Below are 23,386 nucleotides of genomic sequence, written 5' to 3'. Positions count from 1 at the left end.
TTTATTTATGTAATCTCTCTCTCTCTTAAAAGCATTAATCAACAACATGTCAGCACCAATGATTGGCTTTATCATGGCAATAATTTTTAGAAAAAGAAATTGATACCCAAGAATCATGATAATCTAACTAACACCATGTAGCACACTCAATCGACTCTCCTGACGTGACAAGTTTGGGAACCATGGATCTGTACGTCTCGGGATACAAAACTGCACTTTCCTATAAAAATGTGTATCTCAATGGAGCAACATATCACGAGGCATACATATCTACTGTTCCCAAACTTGTCATGTCAGGAGACGAGAGTTGATTTGAGTGTGCCCCATGATCATCATGACTTTCAACAATGGGAAAATATTGGAGGCCTCCATACCTAGCCTAGCTTTCTAAAATCTTATTATACACAGGATTGGTTGGGTTTAAATAGAATTTTTACGTAGGAAACCAACTCAATTTCATGGTTTATGAACTTAGGTGAGTCATCTCAATCGCAGAGGTAACCAGGCAATCTGACTTGTCCGAGATCCAAGATGACTTATCCCATATTTTCAAAAATTGGCCCAAGTCAACCTTGATGTAAAATGATTATTTATTTAATATCTGTACATGATTAGTTGTGCATATAAGAGGAATTTCTATTTCTAGAAAAGGGTTATTATTTCTAGCCTCTTTCAATGAAGGATTGAAGACGTAGTCGTGAAGATAAATTTTCTATCAAATTACATGCAGCGATCTCAATTTTCCCGTCTGTGATTTGGGCTTCTAACTGCTAATCATATCATATATATATATATATATATATATATATATATATATATAGGGTCCCTTTCAGCAACAAACATTTTGACAAACATTTTGGCAAAACATTTTTCAAAACATGGGTTAGAGGTCTTGGAATGGGCAGATTTTTGGTGAGGATGATCTCTACGGTGAGGAGATCATCCTCATCAAAAATCAGCCCATTCCAAAACTTCTAGCCCCGTGTTAACATGTTGAAAAATCGTGGACCGTCCATTTTTTGTAAACCATTTTTGATGGGTTAGAAGTTTTGGAATGGACTGATTTTTGGTGATGATGATCTCCTCACCGTAGAGATCATCCTCACCAAAAATCAGCCCATTCCAAAACCTGTAACCCATATTTTCAAAAATGTTTTGCCAAAATGTTTGTCAAAATGTTTGTTGCTGAACATTTCCCATAATATATATATATATATATATATATATAGATGTATTATTTCGGTGGACTTCCTAGTCATGTCATGATTTTAAAGCTCATTTCCATGAATAAGGTTGAGTCATCTTAGACGAGATATCCTATTTATTTGAGATGTTTCGTACGAGATTTAAAAAATAGCTTTAGAATTAGAACAAACCATATCTTTGAAACGACTTGTCAACTCATCATACCTAGACAACTCGGACAAGTCGTCTCGGTGTCGGACGAGATTTAAAACCATGACCATGCTTCTAGTTTCATGTGCACATCGAATTGAGATATATCAATCATCTTCTATTATATAGGCATATTGCAGTATGTTGGGACCTCAGGAATGAGAGGATTTTATGAATTTTTTAAGGGAATGAATATACTACTCAATAGGTTATCATTAGTACTTTGAGGTTTGCGTTCTTTTTATTTAAGTTTATTGATGTGTTTTTCGAGGATTTTTCATTTTAGATTGAACCTGGTTTGTAAGGAGAGAAATTAAGTTTGTAATCTCTTTATTTAAAGGTCGTCTCATCCTTCTTTAATTATCAATAAAAAGTTTGTCTGTATAGGGAAAAAAAAAAACTCGGTACCTTTTGTTTGGGTTGAGAGAAGAGAAGATAAACTCAGTTTCTCCCCACCACGACGGGAGAAATTGGGATAAATTTAAAATTTTAAAATATCTTAAACGACACCAAAGGCAGAGTTGGAATTATAAAATATTTTAAAAGACTCTCTCCCCTTGAGGAGAGAAAGAAAATGAGTCCAGCTACAACCATAGATTTTTTTTCCTTTGAGATACCCAATTGTGTATCCTTGAATCTATGATTCTAGCTCATGCCACATCGGGCGTATGGGGGCATGTGTCAGAGGGAGGCGTCAGAGAATTTACCATTGTTCTCTCCTCTTCCTCTCTCTAATCTCCCCCACTTAACAATCCAAACAAGAGAAATAGAGAGAAACTCGCTTATTTTCTCTTCTCTCCATTTCTCTCAATCCAAACACACCGCCAGTCTCACAAAATAACACAAATACACAACAGGATACCAGCATTTCACTTTCCGTATTTTCATATATTTATCCATGTATCCTATCAACAAGAAATAGAATACAAAAAAATAAAATAAAATAAAAAAGATGTGAATATGTCAATAGTAGGTATCCGACTCAAGATCCTTTATTTGATGGGTCCGGAATTCTTCCAGACTGAATTTTTATTTCTCCCCATTCACTGAAGAAACCTTCTAAAATCATCTCACCATTTAAATTCCGCTAACATCTTGTATCCCATCAAATCATGGTTTCCATCCTCCTGCATGTGCAACCAATAGATATAATCTCATTAACACTTTCTCAGTAAAGTTGCTTATCCGACACAAACTGAGACAACTTTCTGTGTGTGTGTGTGTGTGTGCTATTTTTCGGTAACATAGAAATGAATGGTTAGGGACCAAGAATGATTTCCTGTCTTGTTCAGTCTTATTTGTTTGTTTCGCGCAACCAGGGGAGGAGCCAGGATTTTCTTTTAGTGGGGGCAAACAATGATTAGTTGTATAGTTGAAGAACTTGAATGGAGGGAGGGGTGAGGGTGTGGGGGCAAATGGGGAGAGAGGTGAGGGAGTGGGTACAAATGGGACATGTAATTGGTTGAAAATGTAGGGGTGTCTCAAAGTTCTGTGGGGGCAATTGCCCCCACCAGCTCCTTACTAGCTCCGCCCCTGCGCGCAACTGAAAAGACCTCTTCACTTCAGATGGTCTGAAACTCATGTAACAAAACCACTCAAAACAAACCAATTCACCGGTTAAAGAAAAAAAAAACTCTTCAACACCTGCTGTTTTGCTTCTCTAGGTTCTTTATTCAGACTTCTTCAAGAGACTCAACAGCACACCAGCACTGAGACTAGTTGCCACGAAACCCAGAGAAGCCTCAGTTGATACATGGTATCCTGCACAAAGAAGTGTGATATTCTAATGTCTCTCCTTGAGTAGATTTAGCTGATACAAAGAAAATAAAAGTGAACTGAGTTTGAAAGATACCCACCAAAGAAATCCAAGATCATCTTACATCCAATAAAACCCAGAACAGTGCCGATGGCTGGCTGAAAAGGGAAAATGAGGTCCTGTCAATGCTCCACTTACAGTGAACTTCAAGCAAAATGTAAGGGTCTGTATGATTGTGTAGGAAAATGTGGTTTGTAAGTGTTTCATGGGAAAACCATTTTCCCATCTTGGCTTGGACCCAACATCCAAGGAAAATGAATTTCTTATTAACAAGGGAAAATCTTAATAGCATTCTCTCACTCCCACTATCAAAACTTAAACTCACCCAGTTTTTGAAATTTTTCTATGCGCAATTTTTCTCAGGACTATTTTCCTACAACATTTTCCCCACAATCATACAAACTGAAAGGGACAAAATAGAGAAATATTATGAGGTCAACATTGAAATGTATGCTACACTAAGAAATTTAACTCGTTAAGCAATAATCATTGCATGTGAAAACAAAAACAAGATATTTTGATTAAAGCTGTAGGCTAGCTGATAAAGAACAAAATGGAGAAATAGTTGTTCCCAGATATTTGAGGCTTCGAAGATGGTAATTAGATAGGTTTGCTGACCAATCCACCTATGAAATGAAATTAATAACTTATAAAAGGTGAAGTTTTTTAATCCCATTCATTTCTCATTCAACAAGTGGTTAGTGACAATACTGATGAGGACAGTGAGGGAAGAAGATGAAATAACGAGTAGTTAGGGAATTTGGTTTGGGATTTAGGTTAAGGATTTGGGTTATGGAAAGGTTTCAGGTCCAAAAGACTTTATTGGACATTGTGAAAGGTCTCAACAAAGACCAATTGGGTATGTAAAATATAAAATGTTGCAATTATGATTAGAATTTAGGTTTATAGGGTAAAGGAAATGATTAAAGGTTGATGTTTGTAGGGTAAGGATTAAGAGTTGTGGGAAAGGGGTTTCAAGAATAAAGAATTCAAGAATCTAACAAGATTCAAGAAGGGTTTTGATTTCTCACAAATAAACAAAAAATAAAAATAAAAAGAAAATGAGTGAAGAAGAAGATTAAAAGAGAAAAAGATGGTAGATTTACCTTGGAATCACCCCAATGATTCTCATGGTATCACCATGTTGAATGCACCAACATTCAAACTAGAAAACAAAAGATTATGTAAATTTGTTTCCAAAAGTTCTGATAAAATAACATAAAGATGCGTTTAAATACTCCTAAACCACAAACAAAACCCTAAAGAGAAAAAGACCTAAGCTACCCTTAACTTAAAAATAAATTACAAAAATTCTCTAATTTTTATAATTTTATCTCCCCTAAATTTTCAACCCTTATTAACTTAATAAAAAGACATACTATAATTATCAAACCACTCCCTAACAATTATACCAAGGCCTTAGCTAATAAAACATGAAAATAAGCCCAAATTAAAGCCTACAAAAAAAAAAAAAAAACTACACTCCAAACTCTGGTGTCCCCATCAATTCTCCCTGACTTGGGAAGATTTCGCCATTAGCAAAATAAAATGATTGTACTACCTCATCAAATCAAGACTCGATAGTCCTCGTATATTTTAACTCTACTTTGCTTCATAACACAAGGGGGGTCTTCTACTTCAAGTCATTCCAGAGTGGAGTCTTCAATTCGGTTTCTTCCTAGATGTAGAAATCATCAAACCAAATAGATAACTGTTACATTCTCATTTTCTTCCCTCTTTATTTTGCATTAAATTGGTATCAGAGTCTAGGTTCAAGCAACTCAAATTAGTAGATCACGTTGAGGAAAGATGGACTCGACAGAGATGTTCTAAAAAAAACTAACAAATATGTTGTCAGAATTATGTCGAACGCGTCACTCTTGGGCATACTTTCGATGTATTATAAAGGAAAGTGAAGAGCACAAACAATTACGTGAACAACGAAATGAAAAGCATAGACAACAAAACTTATGTTTCAAGTGCAATCGTCTTGGACACTATAAATCAGAGTACTCAAACTAGGATAATGAAGCATATGTGATCAAAGTCCACAACTCTAAACTAAAGGCAAGTAATGAAGAACTCGAGGAAGAAATCTATGAGCCTGATTTCAAAGAGTAAGATTGACGAGTGTGAGACATCATTAGTGGTTCTTGAAGAATAATTAGTCTGAAGAATCTGAACAACTGTCATAGGAAATTGTTGAGCCACTAAATCATTTACCTTTTACACTAGTTTTATCTCATGGAAAATAAATGGTAAATAATATTTTGGATAAACCAATGAGTTAAGTCATAGATGGAGCATTTCAAAATGTCAGCTTTGGTTCCTGTCAGAAAATGAGAGTTCAACAATTATCTATTTGGTTTGATGATTTCTACGTGGGAAGAAATCATATTGAAGACTCCACTTTGGAATGAATTGAAGTGGAAGACCCCACCTTGGGATGCATTGGTTTGTGTTATAAAGTAAAGTAGAGTCAAAGTGCACAAGGACTATCAAGACTTAATCTGCTAGGGCATTACAATCATTTTATTTCCCCAATGGCAAAATCTTCCCAAGCAGGAGAGAATTGATGGTGACATCAAAGTTTAAAGAGTAGATTATTTTTTGGACTTATTTTTATGTTTTTGGACTTATTTTCATGTTTTATTAGCTCATGATCTTAATATAAATGTTTAGTGGTAATTTAATAACTTTAGTATGTCTTTTTATTAAGTTTATAAGGGTTGAAAATTTAAGAGAGATAAAATTACGAAAATTAGAAAATTTTAGTAATATATCTTTATGTTAAGGGTAACTTGGATAATTTTCTCTTTAGGGTTTTGTTTTAATATTTAAATGCATTTTTTTACTTTTGGAATAAAATTTACAGAATTTTCTATTTTTTAGTTTGAATGTTGGTGCATTCAACATGGTAATACCATGGAAATCATTAGGGTGATTCCAACGTAAATCTGCCATCTTTTTATCCTTTAACCTTATTTTAATCTTTATCTTCTTCTTCTTCAATCAATTTTTTTTATTTAATTTTTTGTTTATTTATGAGGAATCAACCCATCCAAACTCTTCTTGATTCTTGTTAGATTTTTGAATCTTGAACTAAATCTTTATTTCATAAACTCTTCCTCAATAAATTCTAATACAATCTATACATAAAGAAAATCAATCTAAGAATCCTAATAAAACTAAATACCAAATAAAGAAATTAATAAAACTCTAATTTTCAAAACTTTCTCTCTCCTAAATTTTCAGCCCTTATAAACTTAATAAAAAGACATACTAAAGCGACCAAACTACCACCAAACACCTATGCTCTGACCGTGGACTAATAAAACATGAAAATAAGCCCAAAATAAAAGCCTAAGAAAAAACTCTACTATTCAAACTTTGATATCCCAATCAAATATACCTAACACACTTCTTTTTTCTTTTTTATGATAAGTAAAAACTAAATATAACTACTACGCTTGTAGCCTCTTAAGTATGCAAACTGATCTTAACCCTCAGTTTGTATGCGACTCATCATAAACAGACTTTGAACTAACTACTGGGCTTGCTAATGATGCAAGTTTCCAAGCTCAGTCCCACGCATTACTAGCGTGAATGTTGTAACTTCAGATCACACTTATCAACAACCTGTGAAACTCTCAAATTTCAAGAAAAACGAAAGTTGACTTCCTATTTCCAGAGACGGGGTCATAGATACTTTATTTTTTTCATTTCATTTTATTTTTATGTTGAGAATGTAGATTGAACATGTCTTGAAAACAGATAAAAAGTACAAGTACTAATGGGAGTCATCGCCACTATGCCCAAACATAACCTTCCTCCCCCCCCCCCCCCCCCCCCCCCTGCGGAAAAGCTCTAAATATGGAGGTCCACATCATAGCGCTCTCTCTCTATGTTTGATACAGTAGAAAAATTATATTGCCATATTAGGGTGCACCATGAAAACCTGGTATGACGTGCATACCAATCAACAATGATTCAGGTAAAGCAAGTTAACAACTCACCTGTAAATACTCCAACTCTGACATACGTTCAGAAATAAGTGTGTACAATGACCTTAAACCTGCATGGGATGACACTACCATCAATCAACCAATTATCTTCATATTAGAAAGACAGAAATACTACCATACTTCTTGGCAGTGTATACCAGTTTCATTCATGGAAGCAATATTCTTCTCAATCTAAATTGCCAAAATTACAGGGCCCAGTTAGAAGATTTCATGAAGCAAAGCTCAAGACTCATTGGACTACCCTTATCATCCAACCAATTGTATTCTTTTTGAACCACCATAAATGCAACGGCAAATATCTAGAGAAAAACTATTCACCAGGTGGTTCAATTATCTAATCAAAGCTCATTTATGGTCAAGGAAGTCTCACACATGGTGTCCACCAAGTGGAAACATGGTTTAAAATATCATTTCATTTCAGTTAACCAAAGTCCAAAATGAAACATGGTTTAAAATATCATTTCATTTCAGTTAACTGAGTCCAAAATGAAACCAAAACATAACGATAGAGACATTCAGATTATTTTTGGGAAATAATGGTTTTGATGCATAAACAAAGTTAGAAAATGTGTTTTTTAACTTACTAAATGTGTTTTACATGGACTTATAAACAAATGTGTTTAAGTTGGCCTGGTCAAGGCCTGAGCAGGCTGGGCATGTCCTGGACAAAACCTGGACTGACTTAGGCAAGGCCTGCATGTTATGTGTTGTCAAGCTTGACAGAACAGATACACAGAGATGTATGTCAATCAAGCTACAACTTCCACACTGAGCTCACTGGGTGGTTGCAGGAGGGCAGCGTGCCCCCGACACAAAGGGAAATTTTGTACTTTTGTGATGATAGTATGTTATTCCTAATTTTTTATAGAAGTATGTCAACCCTAATTCATTAGGAGTATTTAGAGGCTCTGTGGTTTTTCCCTGATTTTGGATTTTCCACATAAATTCGGTTGTGGTGAATTTCTTCATTATTCTTTCTTGTTTGCTCTCTTCAATTAGTTTCATATCCCAGGGCTGTGGGTTGGAGAAATTCCGAGAATGTACATGGAACATAGAGAACCTTGATCCTAGTTATGAATTCAGCACTCATATTTAAGGCATAATAAGTGAATACTAGAATTGGATAGTTACTTCAATGGGGATGACCACATATCGAAGATAATAGACAGAAAAAAGATAGTAATTACCCAAGATGGCAAATAAATTAGAGGAGAAAACTATGAAAGGATCTCGTGTAACACCAAAAACTGCCGGTATTGAGTCAACCTAAAAAAATTTGATAGAATACATTAATATTCTAATTTTGATACTGAACTAGCAAAAACATTAAATACAAAACATAAATGCTTGAAATCGAAAGACTAAAAGAGCCTACAGCGAACGCAATATCACTGAGTTCAATAACTGCTACTGTGAGGAGTAAAGGCGTGGCCTGCCCAAAATGTTTGAAGCCCATTAAAAACCAGATAAAGTACGCATAACAAGGTAAAATTATCTTTAGAATGTTAAACTGAAGGTACAACTTCACCAAAAACTTACTTTCCATGTACCATCCTGAATTGTAAAGAATCGATTGCCATCATAATCAGCTGTAACGTGAAGAACAAAAATGAGAAGAATTAGCAATTTATTACAATGCTCTGGTCAGAATTTACTGAACAACTAAAAGCGAAATTTCATTTGATATACTGGCCCTTGTCAGCCAATTCTCACAATCCAGCTGTTGCATTTAAATATTTGGACAAAAAATAACCACACAGCAGCAACCCCATTCAACCATAATTCACTTTCTACGATATACACACAATTACGGCTGTCAACGGATGCTTATCGGTTCGGATACAGCAATATCTGAATCCGAGTCCGAAAATTTTATCTGATATTTGAATTCGAATTCAAATCCGACGGATGTTCTAAAACTCTATCCAAATTCGAATCTGATTATCTTATCGGATAATATCCGATTAGAATTCGAATAATTTGTATATATAAATAAATAAATAAATAAAAAACATAATTTTTCCTTATCCAGTTGATTTTTCATTATTAAAAAAAAAATTATTATATATTATATGATTTATATAATAAATAAATAAAATACATAATAGATATTATATTATTTATATAAAAAATTAATCAAATAAAATAATAATTATTATATATTATTTCGAATTGGATTCAAATGTTAATATCCGAATCCGTATCCGACAAGGATTCGAATATATAAAACTATCCGATATCCAAAATTTTCAGATAATATCCGATTTTTTGAATTCGAATTCGAATTTTCAACTATCCATTGACACACACAATCAACTATAGAACCAATACAATCCACAAAATAGCAAATAGTATTAATTTCATAAACAAGCAACAAAAGCATTTAGTGATATTTCAAACAATATACAGTGATGGTAAATTAATTTATTTTAGGGTATTTTAGAAACACCCCCCCCCCCTTAAAATTGGTGATATTAGGTTTACCCCCTTGCAAAATGCAAGATTAGGCTTACCCCCTTGACTGTAAGTCAAGGTTGCATTTTCTTCTTGATTTAATGGTGAATTTTTTATCTTTTCAAAATACTCTTCAAATACTTAAATTACAAAATCAAAATTTGGAGAAGATTAAAATTTCATTGCTAAATCAACCACAAAGAACAACATTGACATACGGGTCAAGGGGAGTAAACCTAATCTTGCATATTGCAAGGGGGTGAACCTAATATCACCAATTTTACAGGGTGTTTCTTCTTGACAACCATTTACCCCAAAAGACCGATTTAATGGGGAAGGCACACTATGAATATAAGAGGGTCACGGGTCGAACTGGGGCACGATACGTGAGCACATGACACTCGGGAGCAGAGGCGGATAACACAACACTCAACACTCCCCCTCACCCATTAGGGGGGAAAATTCCCTCGAGAAGACTTGAACTCGTGACCTATATGAACCTGACGCTCCGATACCATGTTGACAATCATTAACCCCAAAAGACCGATCTGACGTGAGCATGTGACACCCGGGAGCGGAAGCGGATAACACAACACTCAACATTTCAAAAATACCCTTTATTTTATTTTGACAAAAAACAACAAAGACGAAATGGTATACTACTGCAAATCCATACAAGTTCAAGATGAATAACAAAATCTTCACTTCATTCAAAGAGAGGAAACAAAAGAATGCAGAAACGGTGTTATATCCCTTCAACTCATCCGAAAGAATTGACTGGAATATAAACACACGACACTGTCTGCATGAATTAGAACAAAAAGTACATGTATTAACCTAGATAATGATCAGACTAAGAAATAGATAGAAGGGGAAGAAATAGAAGAATAGAAAGTTACAAGTGACAGGGATAAACTTCTGGCATGTCTTCACAATAAAGTTGTTGGACAGATCAGTCTCTTCCTCTTCTTCATCAAACATCTATACAAATGAACAGCATGGATTATTAAACACCAAAACAATTAAATTGTACTAAGAACAAGTGGTTTTCATCAGCATAGGATTTGAAACACCATTAGGAATACAAAGAACAAAATATTCACATATAGGGCTGAAGATAGCAAGCATTTATAAGCTCATAACTCAAGAATCAATTAACTAGAAACATCAAATAAATACTAAAATAAGAATAAAGAACAAATACATTGAATAAATAGAAAGGATATAAATGCAAATTAAGGCAGTCAATGGATTAGATCAGACCCAAATCTGATTCAATAACTTCAGATCTGGATCGATGATTTAGATTCCGATAAGGATCTGATTCGATAAGGTTCAGATCTGATATTTTATTGGACAGGATCTAGATTGACCATGTTCTGGTCCAATAAGGACCCTATCCGATAAAATGTTAGAAATTATAAACTATATTATATATTTGTCTAAATATACGAAACTTATTTAAATTTTGTACATCAAATCAGATTTGATCTGATCCAGACCTGCTCCGATTGTTATTGGATTGGGTTTGGATCTTAATATTTAGATCCGAGAAAAACCTGATATGTTACTTGTCGGATCAGTTCTGGATCCGATCTGATCCTTATCGAATTGGTACCAAATTGACTCCGATCCATTGACAGCCCTAATCATTTACATCTACTAAAATTAAATACTATAACACCAAATATTAAGGGAAATAATTCAAAATATAAACATAATTTTACATGCATATCAATAACTATATAGTGTAGTAAAATTATAGTGTCCAACAAACGGCTAAGAGATGGGAGAAGATATCCCCCAGGGATTCCCTAGAGAAACAGATCCTTATTTCTCTATCCATCTCAGCCGTTCATTGGAAGTCGAGCGGACCCTAGAAATGTCCTTCTAATCTAAAGATATAGTACTTCTTATACAATTTTTTGACAAATTCCTGGGTTGGAATCGCTTTCCTTTGATGGTTGGTCCCATGCTTATTTATAGGCTGAATCGTGATATATGCTATCCTAAATTTTTGCCCTCGATCTTGGCCTTGATTTTAGTGTCAGGCCCATCCCTTTATTCTTGTTGTGCTTCATAAGGTATCTTCTCTTTCGGTTATGCTCTACGATTCTTAGGCGATTATAATTTTGAATTTATACCTAAAAAATATTGGATTTCAATCTTTCTCATTTTGGGCTGTCAAACCTTTGACCCTTCTTACGATGACATGTGTCTTCGGATTATGTAATAGGATTTTGCTACTACGCTATCATCAAAATCAAGTATATCTGCTAAGAAATTGTTCAAACCATTTGAATTTGAATTCATGGACAAATCAGTCTTATCAGGTATGGGACTTAAAATATTAAAATCTATATTGAATGGAACAACAGAAAAACTTCTCTACTTTAGTATTAGAATGAGAAGATGATGAAGAATAAACTATTTTCTTATTTTTATCATTTGTTCTACTACTTCTCTTCTTGGTTACAGATCATTGTTGCAAAATCTTATTCACCTTATTCGATCCTCTTTTTCTCTTCAAGATCACCATTATAAAAAGAATATTTTGATATGATCGAGTATTTTGGAGTAAGATAGTGTGTTTGATTGAAAAAAAAACCTTATGAGTTCTCCTAAAATATATATAGAGAGAGGATGTATGGGTAATTTGTAGGGTTATATTCACACAAGAATTGTAATTGTAATCAAACTAGTCTTTTAGAAAATAAAAAATTAAGAGGAAAGTCCTTTATTTAGTTTATCATTAGTATTTAGGACAATCTATGTTCACAATCCAATGGTTTGTATGGATTCCAAACAGACTCATCAAAGATTCTTATTTTGTAAAACGAGGTTTTCTACTATTTTAAAAACCAGATCGGATCCGCTAGTTTCTACTATCTACAAGTAAGTTAGATTAAAAAAATCCATAAAGAAAAGATTGACTCGACCCTCTAACCTAAGCTTCTTAGAAGATGATGACGTAGACAAGCAACTCCCTGTTCACGATCATCTTCTCCAACGTGGAGAGCCCCCATTCAAAATTCAAATTTGAATTCAAGATCCCCAAAATAATAGGGAAGAGGCAATCAAGAGGGCATTGAAATCATGCATGAAGTTTCCCCTTTGGGTTGTGTTGCGAATTTGGATGAGGGAGAATTGCGTGAAGTTGAAGATTCTGTTGACAACCATTTGCCCCAAAAGATTGATATGATCACGAGTCGACCCAAGGCACGATATGTGAGCATGTGACACCCGAGAGTAGAGGCGGATAACACAACACTCTACACTCCCCCTCACCCATAAAGGAGGAAAATTCTTTCAAGGAGACTCGAACCCATGTCCTCTACGAATCCAACTCTGATACCATGTTGACTAGCCATTTACCCCAAAAAACCAATCTGAGGGGCGGAAATATGATTATAAGAGGGGGAATCATGAGTCGAACTGGGGCATGATATGTGAGCACGTGACACCCAGGAGCGGAGGCTAATAACATGACACTCAACACTCCCCCTCACCCATAAGAGTAAAACATTTCCTCGAGGAGACTCGAACCCGAGATCTCAATGAACTTAGCGCTTTGATACCATGTTAACAAACCATTTACCCCCAAAAGATCAATCTGACGAGGAAGGCGCAACTATGAATATAAGAGGGTTACGGGTTGAATTGGGGCACGATACATGAGCACGTGACACCTGGGAGCGAAAGCGGATGACACAACACTCAACAACCATTACTAGCACCATACCTGAACCATTGCTGCTCATTGAAGGGGCCCGGTTTGATAACGTCTTTGATAAGCTAATTAAAGGGTTTTTCTCCTAATGTTATTGTTTTCTAAAAGATTAATTTGATTATAATTACAATTTTGTGCGACTATAATTCTACAAATATATCCTCTATATATTTTTTAAGAGAGCTCAGAAGGACTTTCTTATTCAATTAAACATAATATCTTACTCCAAAGTACTCGATTACATCAATATATTCTTTTTATAATGATGATCTTTGAAGAGAAAAAAGAATGATAGAATAAGGAGACGAAGATTTTACAACAAGAAACGACTTGTAAACAAGAAGAGAAGTAGAACAAATAATAGAAACAAGAAAGTAATTTATTCTTCATCGTCTTCTTATTCTTATACTTATTAAGAGAAAAAAATTTATGTTATTCCATTCGATACAGATTTTAATATTTTAGGTCTCGTTCCTGATAAGACTGATTTGTTTGTGAACTCAAATTCAAATGGTTTGAACAATTTCTTTGTGGATATACCTGATTTTGTGAAAACGTGAGTCTTGTTAAAGAAAAATTCTACACTATAGTCCGAAGAAACGAGGCATCGTAAGGAGGGTAAGATAGTGAAAGGTCTGAAGGCCCAAAAAGGGAAAGATTCAAGTCCAAATATTTTTTAGATATAAATTTAAAATTAGAATCACCTAAGAAACGTACAGCATAACTAAAAGAGAAGATACCTTATTGAGTGTAGCAAGAATAAAGAGATGGATCTAGTGCTCAAATCAAGACGAAGATTGAAGGCGAAAATCAAGGGTATAATATATCATGGTTCAGCTTATAAATAGGCATGGGACCCAGCCATCAAAGGGCTACACAGGTCCACATTCAAGCTTAGACAGAAGCAGTGGAGGTCAGATAAACCAAAATTTACATCCACAATTGTCATTCACATTGCTTCTGATTTCATTATGCAAGAGCAGACTATGCACATTGAAGTGGATATTCATTTTGTTCATGAAAAGCTTCAAGCTCACATCATCTCAGCAGTTAGCAGTTATCTTCACCAAGGATGTCCATCATTCCTCTCTTCGGGGTATTCTTGTCAAGTTGGGCATCTATGCTCCAGCTCAAGGAGGAGTATTGGATGATATTAGTTGTTGACTTAGTAGTGTTATTAGATGCTATTAGCTGCTTTTTTTATATATAAGTATTAAATGCTATTATTTGTTGTTAATAGCTTTATTTTTGTTTGTAGAGAAGTAGGGTATATTTATTAATCCTAAAGCCTCTAGGGACAATCCTGTACTTTTAACTTTGTTATTATAAAAGCTAAAGGGTCTTCCTTCAACCATAATGCATCTTCTTCTTTCTCTTTTTTTCTTCTTCTTTCTTCCTTCTAGCACCACAAGAGGTTTAAAATAAGTATGGTTCTAAAAGAAACTCTATTTTTTGTGTCATTAAAAATAGATAATAGCTACATAGAATAAGAAAAAAAAACTTTGGAAGAAAAAAATCCTGTTCAGTAACCTAAATAAAAAATGACTAGCTGGGGTCAAGCTACTGAAGCAAAATGGTTCCAGAAGAAGGGGGTGTTGATGTATTCAGCAGTTCTCATCAGAAGTGTCAAAATATCTCAGCCAGTAGATCCAATGGTTGAAACCCCTTGTCACTTTTCTTTTCTGGATTGATTATACACTTCAATGGTTACAAATAGAAAATTTCAACATCAAACTTTTGATCTGCAAGAGCTTTAGTATGTGTTGCAGGCTAATTGCAAGCAGAGCGCGCAATAAGACATTATGTCCAACTATGTACCTCACCCTCACAATTATTGAAACTCATAATTAAGAATGAAGTGGGTTATTGAGAATTGGGCCAATGTGAACAATTACAGGCATTATACACAATTATGAAAAGATAAATCGTGATCAAGAGGTGTGTCTAACATAGAATAATTTGTTTTTTTCGAATACATCCAGCAACATAATCAAAGATAAAATTCAACATAGTGTCATAATCCCCAAATCAAAGAGAACTAGAGGAGGTTAATTGACAACAGATATGTGCCATCACTTTGTCGATGTATTAGATCAGAAGATAAATGGTACCTTGAACGATGAATATAGAAGTATCACAGCCAGAAGTAAGTTCACTGCCTCAAACCTCTAAAAATAACAAAGAAATATATTTCAGTACAGAATCCAATAGAATGAAACATATAGAAGTATCCCTCATTAAGTTAGATGTGAGGGAATACATATCCAATTAGAAATTAGATCAGGAGAAAAAAAAAAACAGAAAATAGCAACCTGAAGTGTGACTGTTCCAAGCAGTATCATTGACAAACGAAAGATGACGGCACCAGCAATACCATATGAAAGCACACGGCTCTATATTTCAAAGTAATAAGAAGTCCATTAACATAAATTGACTTAGACTGAGAATGTTACCGAGAAAAAGAAAAAATTAATGTGTCTTGACATAAAACAACTCACATCTAGAAGAACCAAAATTGTACAGTGAACAAATCTTCATTAATTAAGAATGCAAAAAAGTGAATGTGCATGTCATACAGTACCTGATATATAATTGGTACTTTGAAGTACTTGAAAATCAAAACAAAGACAAAGAGATTGTCCACTGACAAACTTTGCTCCAGTAGATACCTGAAAATATCAGAGAACAATTTTTCTGGAGTTGATTAAAAAGAAAAACCCATCCTACCCATGGAATTGGAAACCAATATAGCAAAATCAACACAAGGTTTCTTTACATAAAGTAAGTGTATTAGAACTATAAAAAAAAAACTTTTTTGCAATTTGCAGAGTGCAATTTATGTAGTGTTTGCTGAAAATTTATGCAATTTGCAGAGTGCAAAAAAAAAAAAGAGACTTCCCAGTATAAATGTACGTCAGAGTGCAATTTGCATGGCCAATGCGCATTAGTAACACCATCGATAAAATGAAGTGTTTGCTGAAAATTGTAGTATTATAGCACAGAACCGACTAGAAAAAAAGATTGCCAAATTATATAGGGGTGACGAAAATAGAAAAGCGTTATGAGGATTGGATTGGGGAGTTTCTAAAAAGGCTCCCAAGGTGCAAAGAGTTGTTTAAGCATAAAATAAGGTCTTCTATTTGAGTTAGGAACCAAAATAAGTAGTAAGGTAAGTATAAGTATACGAGTTGATAGCAGAACAAAGAACGCCAACCTTCTAGAGGAATCATTTGTACATAATAAATCATTCTCATTAAGAATAGCCAAGAATACAAAAGGAATGTTCGGGCTTAAGACAAGTCATCAATATATGAGGCATGCTTCTTCAAATAAGTTCATAGGATTCTTCTCCCTCAGTCTCTTGATGAGAACTGTGGTGATCAAAATATACACCCATTATCAGCTGTCCACATGTCATCTTGGGCTCTCGTCAAGATCCCCTAATCCCTTGGCTTTGAATCTGATGGTCAAACACATCAGATTATCGCATCAACCAAGGTCCTGCTAATGCAGGCTGTCAAATATTGTACCTCGGTGATGCAGGACGATGAGGGAAGAAGGGGAAAATAAGGCGGTTTAGGGAATTCTAGTTGAGGATTGAGTTAAGGATATGGGTTAGGGTAGGGTAAACCCAAAAATAAAATAATTTAATTATGACCTTTTGCAAGTATGACCACAATCCCAATGAAAATAGTTAAAGGTTTGTAGGTTAAGAAAATGATTAAGGTTAAAGATTTGGAAAAGAAGTTAATAAAATAAGGGTTTAAGAAAATGGGGAAGGATTAAGGGTTGAGGCTTTTATGTTTCAAGAATCAAGAATTTAAGAATTCAAGAAAGTAGTTTCAAGAATCAAGAATTCTAGAAAATCAAGAACAAGGAACTAAAAGAAAATCAAGAAAAACAAAAGAATAAAAAAGAAAAATAAAGATTAGAAGAAAAGAATACCATATTGGACTCACTCTAAAATGGCCTCACACCACACTCATTGTTGAGAAAATCAAGTTCAAGCTTTCTTTTTATTCATCATTCTTCATTTTTTTTTTTTTTTAAACCCTCAATACAATCTATATAATAAAAAAAATCAAAAATCCTAGTCAACCTAAAATACCAAATAAATAACTTTATTTTCGTAATTTTCTCTCTCCTAATTTTCAAACCCTAAATATTATTTAAGACAAACTAAAGTTACTGAACCACCTCTAAATATTATACTAAGACCATAGGCTAATAAAACATCAAAATAAGTCTGAAAAACATAAAATTAAAGCCCTAAAATAGAAAATCTAAATAAAAACTAAAATCTACTCTTCAAGATTTGATGTCCCCATCACTCAGCCTCATCATGCTCGAGGTACTCTAAAAATACGACACCTCGGCTCCATCTAGGCTGAGGTATTCTCGATTCAAGTTAAGAAGGCCACCCCATGTATCATTCAACCTCCTTGAATGTGATTATATTGGGCCGAGGTCTACATCCGTCCTACTTCCTTTCAACTCAGGCCAAGCTTTTAGGTGGGTAAAGTACCCCAAGCCTAGAAGCTCAATAAAATTTTAACTTATCACAACAACAACAAAAAAAAAAAAAAATTGTATAAGCACCTCATAAATAGATCTAAAACACATATCATACAGATTTGTGCTCTATCCATACCCTGCGAAAAACTCAGAGGCCTTGCCAGCTCCATCCTTCAAGCCCAAACCTACACCAAATGTCACTGCAGCACCCACCTACGAAATGAAGGATTGTGTTGATTTTATTTTAGAGAATAGAACAAGAAGTCAAGTGAGTCAGGAATAACTAAAATCTATAGAGTACTGACCCATAAAGCAACAGTTCTGACAGAAGATGCATAGCTATGGTCAGGCCCCTGATTTGTTTCTTCTTTATTGCCAACAGAAGGGGTATTGTGTGAGACATCGTCAATATTGTAAATGCCATCAGATGATTGAGAACTGCTCCTCTTTGTTTCTTCTGCAGATCCATTTTACCACCACATTATATTCAAACAGACTACAGGGAACCTCCAGTATTCTGAAATGTTTCGTGGATGGCTCTGACACATATTAAGTAATTAAAATTAGAATATATAAATGCTTGAACGGTCAGAAAAACACAAGGCCTAAAAATCAATCAATCAATGTGGACACTGTCAACTCATTATACCAGAGTTCAGACAAGTGAAAGTTTTGTATAAAAATTTATGCCTACTACGATACTGCAAAAGAATGATAGAAAATCTGCAACGGGTTCGATTAGTTAGGATGTACCCTATGATTTTGCTTCACAAATTTTATGAATAAATGAGCAAAGATAATTGAATGTTATAAAAATGAATAACCCATGAGGTCAAATACATACAATAAGTACGGCAATTAATGATGGATATTTATAAACACTAATAATAAATTATAAAACAAAACTCAGCCAGTTGTCGAGAAAATATTAAGGTAATTTAAGGGGGCAAGCCCAATAATATAGATAGAATAACATTAAAATAGTCATCAAGGAAGTTCTTTAATCAACAAACGGATTTTATGCACCCAGTCGTCTTCACTGATTCCACTACAAAGTTCAACATATTGGCTTCAAAATCCATTTGAACTGACAGCAAACTAGCACAAACAAAAGCAACCTAACCACTTTTGTTGATATATATACATACTGCACCCAAACAGGATAGCACAACACATTGTCTTGCCCATAGGTCCCTTCTAGTCTTTTCTACTACTAACACAATCCTAACCCATCGTTCTGTAGGTGGTTGATAAGAAGCAAACTTCATGACCAACAGTTTCACAAAGAAGTGCATGCACGTTGATTCACAATTCAAGGTGCCAGAACCTATATGAAGGAGCTAATAAAGACAGTTCGTTTAAATACAACGTACAACAACATGGTGTCCTTCAACCATTATTAATTGGGGATCTTCTTTCACTAACAGTTCAGTACCAGCTTTTAAGTGTTGTACACTGCTAGCTCATCCTAAGTAAAAGATGACAATCGGACACAATGAGCTCTTATTGTTTATCTTGGGGATCACCCAACAGTAAGGAGCTCGTAGGATGAGGTCATGGGTCTGCAGAAAATTACAGAACAGTGCAAAATTAAGTTCAGTACCAACTTTTAAGTGGTGTACACTGCTAGCTCATCCTCAGTAAAATATGACAATTGGCCACAATGAACTCCTATTGTTTATCTTAAGGGTCACCCAACAGTGTGGAGCTCGTAGGATGAGGTCATGGGTCTGCAGAAAATTACAGAACGGTGCAAAATGAAGTTCAGTACGAGCTTTTACGTGGTGTACACTGCTAGCCCATCCTAAGTAAAAGTTGACAATCGGCCACAATGAACTCCTATTGTTTATCTTGAGGATCACCCAACAGTGTGGAGCTCATAGGATGAGGTCATGGCTTTGTAGAAAATTATAGAACAGTGCAAAATTAACGATGCAATGCCATCATGACTCTTTGACTCTATTAAGATTTTGGCTATTTCCTCTGTGATTGGGAAGGGATGGATGAAATAAGGCCACTCATCACATTGGTCAAACATTACCAAAGTTGGCGGATGAATTAAAGAAAAGATTAGGCATCTTCACACCTATAAGTACATATATTTCGATGGAAAATCGAAGGACTGCCCACCCCCATAAGGTAAAAATGTCATATATGTGGTGATTGACAAATTATAAAACACATGCCCATCTTATGGCACTATCACACCCGTACACCACTTCTTTGGTTGCAAATATTCATAAATCATACTTTTCAAATTTCATGACATGCCTTCATCTATAGTTAGTGAACAAGATCCCATCTTACGAGTACCTTCTCTGAGGAATTATGGCGTAAATGTGGTCAATCCATGACTCAAAACATATTACAGTGCTATCCAAAAAAGAAACCTAGCTGAATCTGCTACGAGAAATCGGAAAAAAAAAAAAAAAACCTATAAAGATTAACTCTATGAAGTCTATAAAAGAGGTGAGACCCATGATAAAGGACACAAGCAACAAAGACTAGTAAGAATTAAACAAATAGCCATTAGTATCTTACTTGCTTGCTTCTTTACCTATATTTCTTGCCTTTCATTAGTGTTTTCCAGATTTTGTCGATCCAAGAGGGCAAGAACGTTATGAGCTATGGATATGGATGTCTTATTTGCATAGCGGGACAAGTTTATATTTTTAGGATTTTTTTTTTCTTTTTTTGTGTTTGTGTGTGTGGTGGTGGTGGTGGTTGGGGGGGGAGGTGTTTGCCGTCACTCTTTAAGCCCTTTGATTATGCAAAAAAGTATTTTTTTTATTTATTTATCTTGGAAATCTGAATTTGGCCAGGTCGATCCGCCTCAAATTGGATAACTTTGTATCAATTTTATCCCTCTCTCATATCCCTTACTTTTATTTCCTCTTTTTAATTTGTATTACATGAACAAGTTACTGCACCATCACAAAATCCAACATTCTACTTTCTTTGTTCACATAATAATCATAATCATAATTATGTAAAAAAAAAAAAAAAAGCTAAAAATATTATTATAAAATTCAACATTTTCACCTGAAGAAGATAAATTTTCTTCCTGTTCGATCTTTCTAGCACAAGCGATCAGTGAAGATCGAAGTCGACAATTGTTCTCGACTGCAATTGGAATGAAACAGAGATCGATAAATGGAGAGATTAAAATAAAAAAAAATAAAAACGAGTTTGAATTTGAGTTGCAGGAATTGAATTGAACGTACCTGAAGAGGAGAAGAGGTGATAGCGATGATGGTTTAGAGATCTGAAACGTATCGTTGTCTTTGCTGGAACTAGAAAAGGTGGACGAGGAGAAACCCTAAAAAGACCTGAAACGAGTTTCAATGGAGTTTGTACTCCACTGTGCGTTGCAGAAGTGAATATCGTCATTCTTGAGAAGTTCTGCAGAAGAGCACAAACTCAGTATCTTATCCATCCTGTACTCTCCATTTTTCAGAGAGCTTCTATTAACACACCAATTTTTTTTTCTTTTCTTTTTTTATAAAATGCACCAATTCTTATTTAGAGAGCTGCTATTGCCACATCAGTTCCTACGTAAATCACCAAAGAATTGCACATAGTTGGTGGCGTTAGAAATTTTTGGTGTGATGATAGTAACTCTCTTTAGTAATAATATGTAAATAATGATCCAGGAATAGACCCTATGAAAAAAAAAAAAACACATGATCCCAACTATTTAAATATAAAATCTAATGGTCGATATTTTTCGTCAAGATAAATATCTTTGAGATATGTGTTATATGTGAAGACTAGAGTTCACCCGTGCCTTCAACACGGGCATCCTCTCTTGGGTTAATGGGGTAAAAGTGAAAAATGAAGTTGGAGCAGGTGGTGATAATTTTAATACTTGAAATCGACACGGAATTATTGGATTTGGATCGAGTTTAATTGGATTTTGGATATTATTAAATAATTTAAGGTTAAAGAGGTAAAAGAGAAAATATAGTAAAAATATAGGAGGTGAAATGTAAAATAAATAAAGTGGATCCCATCAAATAATAATTCGATGGAAGGATTAAGGACATAAAAATGAAAAAAAATAAAAATTATAAGGCTCTTATTTAAATAAAAAAATTGAGTTTAAAGCGGTAAAAGAATTAGAGTGAAAATAAAGTTGAGGAGATAAAGAAAAAAATAATAATAATTAAAGTGAGTCCCATACAAAAATTTGTGTTAAACAGCTGTTACAACTCAATTGCATTTTATTATATAGATATGCATAAATATTGACCGTTGAATTTTGTACCGGCAGAATCACGTGTTTTCTCATGTTGAAATCACGTGTTTTATCATGACTTGCTCTTCAACGGATACCAACCCATTTCTTTCCTTATGATTGGTATGTCGTAAGTAAAAGTTAGCTTGCCAATTGAAGAAACGATTGGGAACAATAGATAAGATGGAAAAATATTTGGGTGATGTTGATAATACCCTTCCTGGTGAATATTTGAGGTGTCCTTGTATTTCAAACTAATGACATACCCATTGACCTTAGTCTTATTTGAGAAACTATTGAAAATGGCCTATATCATCTCCAATCTATAGAAAAAGATTCCATTTTCATAACCAAACTTGAGCAACTTGCCCATCACAAGCAAACCCTTACACCCCAACCTTAAAAAAAGACTTCTAATTTGAAACTAGTTGCTTTCAAAGTTACCCTCTATCTTTTTTCTTCCCTTCAACAAAACTATTTTCTCTCTCTCTCTCTCTCTCTCTCTCTCAAAAAAAAAAATGGTTTAGAAGTTTCCAATTAAGATGATTTTTTTTTTGTGAGAATGATCTCTATGATGAGAAGATCATCCTCATAAAAAATCAGCTCAATCTAAAACTTTTAAATCCATGAAAAGTGATTTGCAAATTATTGGTAAAATATTGACGATCCACATTCTATATCCCTTTTGATGGGGTTAAAAACATTTATTTTCAAAATATGGGTTAGACATTTCGGATTGAGCTGGTTTTTTTGTGAGGATGATCTCTATGATGAGAAGATCATCCTCACAAAAAATCAGCAATCTGAACCTTCTAACCCTAAAAAGTGATTTAGAATGTGGTTCGTTGATTTTTTACTAATAATTTGTAAATCACTTTAGATGGATTTACAAGTTTCAAATTGAGTTGATTTTTTGTAAGGATGATCCTCTCATCATAAAGATCATCCTTATAAAAAATAAGTTCAATCCAAAGCTTTTAAGTCATATTCTAAAAAATGGTTGTTTTTACATATGCTTTTACTTATGTCCCTTGAACGCCCCTATGTGTGTGTGTGTGTGTGTGTGAGAGAGAGAGAGAGAGAGAGAGAAAAGTGCAATCATAACAATTGAGAGCAAAGCACGGTTTTAAATTTTGTCCAAAATGACGATGATTCGTTGAGTCATCTCGATATTGTCCATGAGATATATAAAGGATGTTCAGTTACAATAAAAA

The 23,386-nt window shown here is 34.4% G+C and overlaps 1 protein-coding gene across 3 annotated transcripts; it reads right to left on the bottom strand.

Moving 5' to 3' along the window:
- Positions 1-2,242: 2,242 nt before the first annotated feature.
- PDE149 (integral membrane TerC family protein) lies at positions 2,243-21,395 on the bottom strand. 3 transcript variants are annotated; one of them, XM_086425455.1, is made up of 15 exons: positions 21,160-21,392; positions 20,978-21,058; positions 18,241-18,392; positions 18,072-18,148; positions 16,002-16,089; positions 15,733-15,813; positions 15,532-15,588; positions 10,590-10,671; positions 8,776-8,825; positions 8,612-8,668; positions 8,424-8,502; positions 7,228-7,286; positions 3,252-3,309; positions 3,040-3,156; positions 2,243-2,522 (listed from the first exon to the last, which is right to left on the bottom strand). In XM_086425455.1, exons 1-14 carry the CDS (start codon positions 21,323-21,325, stop codon positions 3,065-3,067), a joined length of 1,179 nt encoding a protein of 392 aa, XP_086281581.1. In that variant the 5' UTR covers positions 21,326-21,392; the 3' UTR covers positions 2,243-2,522; positions 3,040-3,064. The 3 variants fall into 3 exon arrangements, with proteins under 3 accessions (XP_086281581.1, XP_086281582.1, XP_086281583.1); XM_086425456.1 differs by lacking the exon at positions 2,243-2,522 and adding an exon at positions 2,548-2,966 and having other exon boundaries at positions 21,160-21,393; XM_086425457.1 differs by lacking the exons at positions 2,243-2,522; positions 3,040-3,156; positions 3,252-3,309 and adding an exon at positions 3,322-3,613 and having other exon boundaries at positions 21,160-21,395.
- Positions 21,396-23,386: the final 1,991 nt, after the last annotated feature.

Source organism: Akebia trifoliata, chromosome 15 (genome assembly GCF_017979445.1).
Source record: "Akebia trifoliata isolate Shusen 1 chromosome 15, ASM1797944v1, whole genome shotgun sequence".
In the NCBI taxonomy this organism is placed as follows: Eukaryota; Viridiplantae; Streptophyta; class Magnoliopsida; order Ranunculales; family Lardizabalaceae; genus Akebia; species Akebia trifoliata.
This window is presented reverse-complemented; position numbering and strand designations above follow the sequence as displayed.

Excerpts from the sequence above, each read along its gene's own strand:
- PDE149 (XM_086425456.1), bottom strand. The coding sequence starts at position 21,325 with ATGACGATATTCACTTCTGCAACGCACAGTGGAGTACAAACTCCATTG. Across the intron at positions 15,589-15,732 it reads TTGGAACAGTCACACTTCAG|AGGTTTGAGGCAGTGAACTT; the intron begins GTTGCTATTTTC and ends TGTTATTTTTAG. Across the intron at positions 8,826-10,589 it reads GAAGTTTATCCCTGTCACTT|CTGATTATGATGGCAATCGA; the intron begins GTAACTTTCTAT and ends TTCACGTTACAG.